This window comes from Epinephelus lanceolatus, chromosome 6 (assembly GCF_041903045.1).
Source record: "Epinephelus lanceolatus isolate andai-2023 chromosome 6, ASM4190304v1, whole genome shotgun sequence".
NCBI classification, from domain to species: Eukaryota; Metazoa; Chordata; class Actinopteri; order Perciformes; family Serranidae; genus Epinephelus; species Epinephelus lanceolatus.
This window is the reverse complement of record NC_135739.1, coordinates 13,153,972-13,163,038: the sequence shown is the minus strand read 5'-3', so window position 1 is coordinate 13,163,038 and position 9,067 is coordinate 13,153,972. Positions and strand designations below refer to the sequence as shown.

Sequence of the window (9,067 nt, the reverse complement as noted above, 5' to 3'; positions counted from 1 at the left end):
GGTGTTGTGTACTCAGTAGCCTCATAACCTCAAAACCAAAGTTTAAAACAGTAAATTAAGGCGATAAACGGTTTGTAAAACGCGATATTGTTAGCAAAATGTTGCTTCTTTAACGTTCTTCGGTTGTAAACCTCGCGAGAATAAAACACAACGGTATTTCTGATTTAGTAGCTGAAACAGACACCTTTTGTTCGTGTCTGAAGCTACGTTTCTTCAAATATATGATAAAATACTTACTTGAGTTCGTTATGAGGCTAATAGGATGATAACCGACCGCTTAAATTCACAACTCACCCACAAATTCAACCTCAAAGCTGTCTGTAAGCTTGTTCATCAAAAGACTACGCTACCCAGCATCCCTTGCGCCCCCGTAAAGCCTTATGGGTAGGTTACCAACGTCCTTGTACCAGCAAGCGCACACCGATTGCCTTCACGCAAGGGCTCGAGGATCTCTGTCATTCACTTGAACTTGAATAAAATCAGATTTTTCAGACATGATGGCAGCAAGGTTTCTCCGCCGTGGTCTCCCCATGCTGAGGCAAGCTCGCTCCTACGCCGAGGCCGCCTCTGGTGCCCCGCAGATGTCCTTCACGTTCGCCTCCCCGACACAGGTTAGCTAGCTTACGTTACTGGCGAGGCTTCTCGGGCCCAGCTAGCTACACAGCTAACTTGTTGTAATGCACTGTCAGTTTGTAGGGAAGAAAAGCTGCAGCTGTGTATTAATGCATGGTTTCGCTGTCATTGCCACACATAGTATTGTTATAGTAGATTTAATGCACGCGTGCAGTTCAGGTGTACTGCACTGTCAGTTAAGGATTTAGCTTAGCTAGCTAACGGTAGCTAAACTAGCTGTCATTCACTGTCTTTGACCTGCACTGTGGCTAAAATGAAACACTACAGCGAACCGGTACTACTGTTTTCCAGTTCATTGGCTTTATATGTAACATTTGCACATGTGTTTTGAAATGTGTGTCAGTAGTGTAAGGTTATATCCATTGTAAAGCCGTCACTCAACAAAAGTGTTGACTGCAGAGCTATGTAACCTTGAGCTATGTGTCACTTTACTTTATGTACTTCACTGTTTCAGCAGGTTTGAGAGTCCAGGTTCACACAGTGCTGCAAGTCTAACCCACATTCTGCTGCAAAATTGTGTATTTGAACTAATAATTAAAGAGAAAGACATATCAACAGTAGTAATGCATCATATTGAATGAACAGAGAGATGACAGACAGTGGTTGCAGGGTTTTAAAATGGCACATGGTACCAGCCAAATGCTTGTAAAATGTACTAAATGTACTGCTAGATTTGCTTCACTCACAAGTAAAATAAAAAGGGTAATCTATTGAGAGGCCATTATATTATTCTAGTAGGCTCCCTAAAGTCAAATTTGTACTTGTCATTTCAATAACATATATAATAAATAAAACAGTACATGGCATTGTATAACGATATGATAATGCCACACAAAAATATCGCCATACTATGCTGTATTGATTTTTTTCCCCCCACCCCTAAGTGGCAGGTTGACAAAAACATTCATCTCCAAACCTTAGTGATATTCTCACATTATAGTGCCTATTGATAGCATTCTGTTAAATATTATATGGTACTGTTTGGCAGCAGCATTTTTGAGCAGTCATTGTTTGTAATGTTGAACTGATGCAGAGCACTCCACAAGTCAGTGAACGCATCTCTCCATCCCTTGTCTCCACTCCCCAGGTGTTTTTCAAAGAGGCCAGTGTGAAACAGGTTGATGTGCCCACACTTACTGGTGCGTTCGGTATTCTTCCTGCCCACGTACCCACTCTGCAGGTGCTCAGGCCCGGTGTTGTCACAGTCTTCAGCGATGATGGTTCCTCTGTCAAATACTTTGGTAAGACTTTGCTTCATCCTTATTTTCCTGCTGTCCATATGAAGCGCTGAATTCCTAAATGTGTGCTTTGATTACGCAATCAATACCCAATAATGATTTGTTGCACATTATTAAAACCTAAATGTCGGATCCCCATCTAATACACTGTTATAGTCGTTTACGTGTGTACACCATCTCAATTTGATGTCTTTTCTGTTTTCAGTGTGCCAAATGTTAATATCTGTTTTGACTAGTCATTAAAGATATGAGTGCTGTCAGTCTAGAGAACACCACATTTCTCTCCCACTCTCAGGCTGCCTCCTCCTCCTGAAGTGCTGAAACATGATACACGCATTATTCTTTCTGTATGCTCAGCTAAGTTATTCACAAATGATCTTGCAAGTTAATCGCTCTCCTGTCCATCTGGGTTTGACAGTGTGTCTGTGTGGCAGACTTATGGAAGCTGTAGCTTTGTAATGCTAACAAAATCATGAAAATTATCTTTATTATATAACAATGAATTCCACCTTTTCTCTTCTAAAAAGTTAAATAGTAGATGCTAATAAAGCTCATATATACACACGTATCATGTTTTAGCAGCACTGTGGAACAGAAGCTCGCCTGAGATGAGATAATGCACATTGCATCATCGGTTATAAAGAACAGTGAAGATGACTGTGTTGGCACGTGTACAGTTACACTGTTTGTCTTTGTGTGTGTGTGTGTGTGTGTGTGTGTGCGCGCGCGTGCGCAGTGAGCAGTGGGTCAGTAACAGTCAACGCTGATTCTTCAGTGCAGCTGCTAGCTGAGGAGGCTGTTCCTTTGGACCAGCTGGACGTTGCTGTGAGTAAAATGTCAAATCCACTCCACTCACACATACACCAATGTTGGGCAGCCTGGACATACATACCGTGAGATAATAAGACATTGTCAAGTGTATTTTATGATAATATCTTTGGAAGTATTAAGTCTTTGCTGGCAATGTTGCAAATCAATGAGCAGAGCTGCTTTTCGGAGGAACCGGATTCACAGGATTCTTCAGTAATAGCAATAAAAGTGATGAATGATAAATTTGGCAGGTATTTTAATCACTACATTAACGTGTATTTTATTTTGTCTACAAATACTTTCTCAATTTATATTCAAGATTTTGAGAATTGAGTACTTACAGAGCTGAGAAATGTCTTTATGTTAAAAAAAATAAATTATCTGAAAGGTTTGACAGAGTGTCAGGATAAAAACTCTGCATCATAGATTTGGGGAACAGCACATGTTCACATGCAGTCTAACATCCACAAAATTATATGGTATTTTGCATTGTTTAAACACAAGTTGGCAAGACTGGGATTATCCCTTACAACAGTTCTGTGTAGGCGAGGTAGTCATCAAAATAAAGCGGCTAAATGTACATAAAGGTGGAGTCTGCGATTCTTTAGAAAGATAGCTGATATTTGAAGTTAACACCCAAACAAATGCACCCCAGGCATCAGTGCTCCTTCAGAAGCTCCGGTAATGTTTCTGATGTTGTGTCATGACTGTCATGGTGTCGCTCTGATGGAGAAAATGTGGAAGAGGGAGAGTAGCTGGCATAGTGTTTTGTAGCTCGGTCAGAGCCACTTTGTTAGTTTCCTGGGTTCCTGTGAATTCTCAAAGTCTGAACATGTAATGAATTTATTAATCTACACCAGTGCTTTACTATTAAAATTTCAGAAATCAATCTTTCAAAAGTCCTTTCAAAAACCCTGCTTGGACAGAGATGTAGGATTTTATAACTTGTAAAATCTCAATAATTGTCAATATCTGTTTCTGAAAAAAGATATCAACATGCAGATCAGGATCGGGAACCACCCACTTATATTTAGTTTCTGGCTGTGATGCTCAGAGGAGAGGATCCGCTCTTCGCTAGCTAGCTGTAACTGCACCCTGAACGACATGGGGAAGTGAAAGTGTGAGGCGATGTGTACCAGACTTGGTGTATTTTTTGCAAAAACTTTTTCAAACTCTGCAAGATGGCAATGGAATCTTACATGAGGAGTGAGAATCACAAAATTGCCAAGAAAACTTGGAGACAAACACCAGGTATTTCCCCGTTCTGTTTTACCCTCGTCTCTGCCACAAGACAAAAATAGCCATGTTTTATGTTATAATAAATATTTGGGCAAAATTGTTCCAGACCCTAAGTAGTTGTAGTTCAAAGTTATTTTGAAATTGGTCTTGAATTTAGTTCTTAGTGGAGTTAAAAGAAGTCTGAAATCGAACATGTCTTAAGCTGTAGAAACCCTGGTGTCTCATTTACAGAGGGCTGTTTTGGTGTACACACAGAATGGACAACTAGCGGACTATGAGGAGATATACACTGAATTTGACAAAAAGAGTATCAGATAGAGAATCACAGACTCCACCTTTACATGCTGCATTATGTACAGGAACATCACAATGAAAAATCACTACAGAAAAGTAGGATAGGACAACACAATAACATGAACAGTGATAAGATTAGTCCAATAAAAAGAATAACCACTTCCTCACAAACGCTGAACACACCTCTGACAGAAGTGGTATTTAATGCAGGGCTCATTGATTGTATCGTATTATACTGTACAGGTGATCCTCTATTTGCTTTCAGCGACCCTGTATTTACTTAAATGATTTTGACTAATATCAGTATTGATCCACTTTATAATAAACTGCGTAATGGGTTATGATGATCTAATGCTACAAATTTTTAATGAGGTAGCTGTAAATGCTAGAGATCAATACTTGTGGGCTTTAATGAGCAGGAGCACCGCCTTTGAACCTGAGGACTGGGATTCAGAATATCATAAGGAGGTCATTTTAAAAACCGAGAACGATATCTTCAGTAGTTATTTATACAATTAAGTGTATTCACTCTTCAAGCACATCATTTTTAATCCCTTTTTTGGGAAACCAATTGAACTTTTTATTTCCTGTGCTCTATTGCATTTAAATTACAGAAATTTGAATCATTATGTGTAGAGGCTGGTTGTGTTTTCCAGCACATTTGCTCTATTTAAAAATAGACTTTGAATTGCTCTTATTCTCTTTAACCTTCGCTTCACAAAACCAGCAGAGACCAAGCAGCAATTATCTTTGTACCTGTGGTGCTCTTGAGTGTTTGTAATCCTGAGCAGCTCTGTTGTTCTGCTGTTGGCTCTGAACTTTGATTTCACTGCGGAAGTGGGCAAGCAAAAAGATGAATTTCTTCTTTGATATTATTATGGTGGTAGTTGTGGTGTGTGTGTTTGTGCGTGCGTGTGTTGAGTTTACATCTGCAGGGTGGATGTAATTCTTTATTAGTTCAAAATGATAGTATCTTCCCTTCACAGTACACACAAAGATTGTACAGACAGGAGGAGCTCTGTTCACATGTGCAAAATATTAAGTTTTTTTAATCTTATTTTGAAGAAGACAATATTCTGAATCACTTACAAAAAGAAAGATGACTGGTTGCCCTGTACATTCACGTGTAGATCGAAATCTTGTGTCGGGTGCTCGTGGAGAGCAGGAAACAAAAAGACAGGAAGGCAATCCAGGCACTCTGAAAAAAAAAATGTAGAAAAACAAGGAAGGAAATATTAAAAAGCCTTTTATTGTAGTGGCTGAGTCATTAAAAAGCCAACATGTTTTGACCACTGCAGGTCTTCGTCAGGGCTTTTAAAACATACAACACAGGTATGATCCCACATATATAGTGGCAGGAACCAGTCAGAGGCCCTCACATGATCCAAGTAATGGTATGACAGGTGAAACAAATAGGCATTAATGAAAAAATAAGTTAATAAAAAAACAAAGATACCCAGAAAAATAGATATAAATATATACACACTATCTTAACACATAGCCTATGAGAAAAAAAATGCTCCTCAGCTGTCTATATGGCTGATGAAAATTAATATTCCTTTGATATTTCTGTTTACATGCAGCTGTGTATTCTCCAGTTAGCGTGCCCCATAATGTCGTTTTATCACGCCGAAATATGGGGAGAGTGGAATGTTTGGAGGCGCTTGTGCCATTTTGCTTTTTTCCATCAACCACCTGCTTGAAAAGGTTCAGCCTTGAAATATTTGCACATATCCAAAAACCTGTTGGTAATCAAGTCTTTCATAATGTTTAAAAGTAGGTATGTGTTTCTCCTTCAAACCAGAAGTGTTGTCTTTTGGGCATTAATCTTTACCACAGCCTTGCTGACTGTTGGCGAGTTGGTTCATGTACAATGCATCCATCACAACACACAGAGCTAAACGTAAACAGGCAGGAAATCATGTGTCGCAAACTGCGGTAAAAACCCCAGTCGAGACGCATATTCCAAAGAATGCTCCTAAAATCCAGAATAATATCAGCATATCCCACAAGTGATCACACAGAAAGCGTTTTCGCAGCCAGAGGCACCTTTTTGGAATTGTTTTTAGTGAGAATGAAGCTTTTTTTTCTTGCTGTTTTTGCATTGCGACACGTCTTGCGTTTCTGCACGCTAGGCTCCTGGCGTTTTTTTGCCAAAGCGCTCTGAACTCCTCGAGTTGAAAAAAGTTGAACTCAGAGTGGAAAATCGCCCCACATCATCTCTTTTTTTCGTCACCTTTTTTCATCATTGTCCAATCGGGTTATTTTAGAGGCGGGCCTTCTGTGGTGGTCATGACAACAAGTATACAGTTGGTAAACAATGGAGGAGAAACTGGTGGTAGTGGTTGCTGGATACCCAGATCTATACGGCCCAACGATAGACAGCAGGTTGTCAGACTGCCCCGAGTCATCCTAAAATATGCCTGGAAACAGCCATCATGGAGGCGAAGCTCCTGGACCAACTCGTGGTACTCCCCGTGATCCACCCTCTTTTTTAGGGTCTCATGGGGGGATGGTAGATTGATTACAACGGAAGGTGAGGATAAGGAGGTGATGGGGTTTTGCAACCTGCAAAACGCTTTTTGTGTGATGGGGGCTTTAATAAGAAACATTTTTGTAAATTATTTGGATTATCCAAATATTAGTGTGTATGTGAACATAGTTATTTAAACACATGGTCAGATTGTGCTTTGTCACATTTGTACCATGTGAAATTGTTGAAGCTATCCTCCTCTTAACATCTAGCAGGAACCACTAAGTGTTAACAAATTATATCTTCACAATGTCCCTCTAATGTAAGTTAGTCAATTCTTTATGGATCCTTCATGTTTAATGGGATTATGGGATGGGAGTCAGTATCCAGTTTGTTGTTCACCCTGGTTATTCTCGCAGCAGGGACGTGGTCTTTGACAGCTGAGGCTTTGAAACGACACTGTATTTTATTTTTTTCCTCTCTCATTTTGATCCTCGGTGCTGATGAGCACCTCCCAGCTGATGATTATCCGTCTGATCAGCATTGCAGTTGGACTTCAATGTTGAGTCCTCGTTTAAATGTCAGTCTTGTTAATGCTAGGCTGCGTTATACCGCGCTCGCCGCAGAGGTGTCTGCCTTTGACCTTGGGCAGTGCCAGTGTCACTGTCAAGTTGACTTCATAGCAGTAAATGAGTTATTTTTTCCTCGTTGTCTTCTACTCTGCAGTGAAAATGCACATGGGCCCACGCTGTTAATAAGGAGGGAAAGGTCAGTCACTGTTGAGTTATAGCAGATGTGTCAAATCCCTACTGGGAGACCTTTAACTTCCAGCTATGTTTGGCATTTCTCGTTTCTAATCACTACTGTGACAAATGGAGCTTTCACAGCAAAGAGGCAGTGGGGATTTTCTCTGCTCGTCTTACTCCCCACTTTTGACTTGCTGTTGCTCAGCCTCGCTTTTCTGACTTTTACATCACAGTTAGCCCCAAGAAGGCTTTTTAGGATGAGTAGAGCTTTGCAGGCTTTTCTGAATAACAGCCTGCTTGAGGCTTCTTATACAAGGACAAGTAACAGATGATGCGGATGTGTTTAACATGGCAACAAAACTAAATAGTGGGCTTTATCATTTGCTTTCCTGTTCTGTTTCTTGTTACTCATACTGTTTTCCTGTCTATTTTTAGGCTGCCAAGGCCAACCTGGAGAAGGCGCAGTCTGCATTGGCCAGAGCATCTGACGAAGCATTGAGGGCGGAAGCTCAGATCAGCATAGACGCCACTGAGGCCATCATCAAGGCTCTGGAGTAGACCTGCGGTACGACATCTGAGCTGCTGCATCATGATCTGATTATCAGACAGATAACGATGATGCATGTGTTCACTGTTAATAGACGTGAAAATGGAAAAATTGACAAGAAATGAGAGGTCGTTTGCATCGTAACTGAGTCACTGTGTTTCTTTCCCCCCCTCTAGGTAATCTTTTCTGTTTCTTCGATGGAAATGAATGGTCCATCTGTGTTTCCAGCTCCGTCACGTCAGTGTCCAGAAGATTCCATGCTTGCTTTGTACAGTGGATAAAATTACAAAATAAATTTATTTGAAAATAACCTGGCGGTGGAGTTCATGGTGCTTTCTTCTCCTGCTTTTTAATGATGATCATATGTATTATTTTTGATGCACGGAGACAACTGAGTCTAATTGACTCCCGGAGAGTTGTATAATTCAGCTGCGTTGCACAAAAGTAAAGCTAATCAGCGTGACTTACAGCAGTCACATAGACTATCTTCAGGAAATGCTTTGCTCATTAAGCAGACTTGCCATGTCGTGTGGAAAAGTCAACCCAAATTAAAAGGAGCTTCGGTGCCAGTTTGTTTGCTGTGTAGTGAGTGTTTCTGCCACTTGGGGGCAGCAGATATCAGCTGTATTTCAGCAGCAGAGCTTCTTGGATAATCAGATTTCTATTCCACTTCTCATCAGACCGCAGTTTCAGGGAAGGAACTGTCATTGGCTTTGTCATATAACCACTGCTGGGTGTGATTTCCTTCAAGCCAACTCCTTAAAACAAGGATCCTCTTTTTTTAATCGCACTGTCGTGTGTCCGCTCCTGTATCTGGTTAGATCTTAGTCACTTTCATGGTTGCAAACCCACACATGGTGTTGCACATATTTGGAACCCGGGGTCGCCGCATTGATTTAAATGTGCTGGCAGTGCTTGTTTGTTATGAGTGATGACCTCAAGCTTCTGTGACAAAGCCAGGAAAAGTCCTTCGCTGCCCATCCTGTGGAAAACTGGGCCTTTCTCTTGTTTCATAACCACAGGTTTCAGCTCAGACTCGCTCCAGGAGGCGCTGACCTCATTCACGTGCCGACTCGAGGCTTTCAGA

The 9,067-nt window shown here is 40.8% G+C and overlaps 1 protein-coding gene across 1 annotated transcript; it reads left to right on the top strand.

The window, feature by feature from the left end:
- Positions 1-380: 380 nt before the first annotated feature.
- Positions 381-8,290, top strand: atp5f1d (ATP synthase F1 subunit delta). The gene is made up of 5 exons (XM_033620955.2): positions 381-611; positions 1,721-1,874; positions 2,608-2,696; positions 7,869-7,998; positions 8,157-8,290. Exons 1-4 carry the CDS (start codon positions 495-497, stop codon positions 7,989-7,991), a joined length of 483 nt encoding a protein of 160 aa, XP_033476846.1. The 5' UTR covers positions 381-494; the 3' UTR covers positions 7,992-7,998; positions 8,157-8,290.
- The last annotated feature ends 777 nt before the right edge of the window (positions 8,291-9,067 follow it).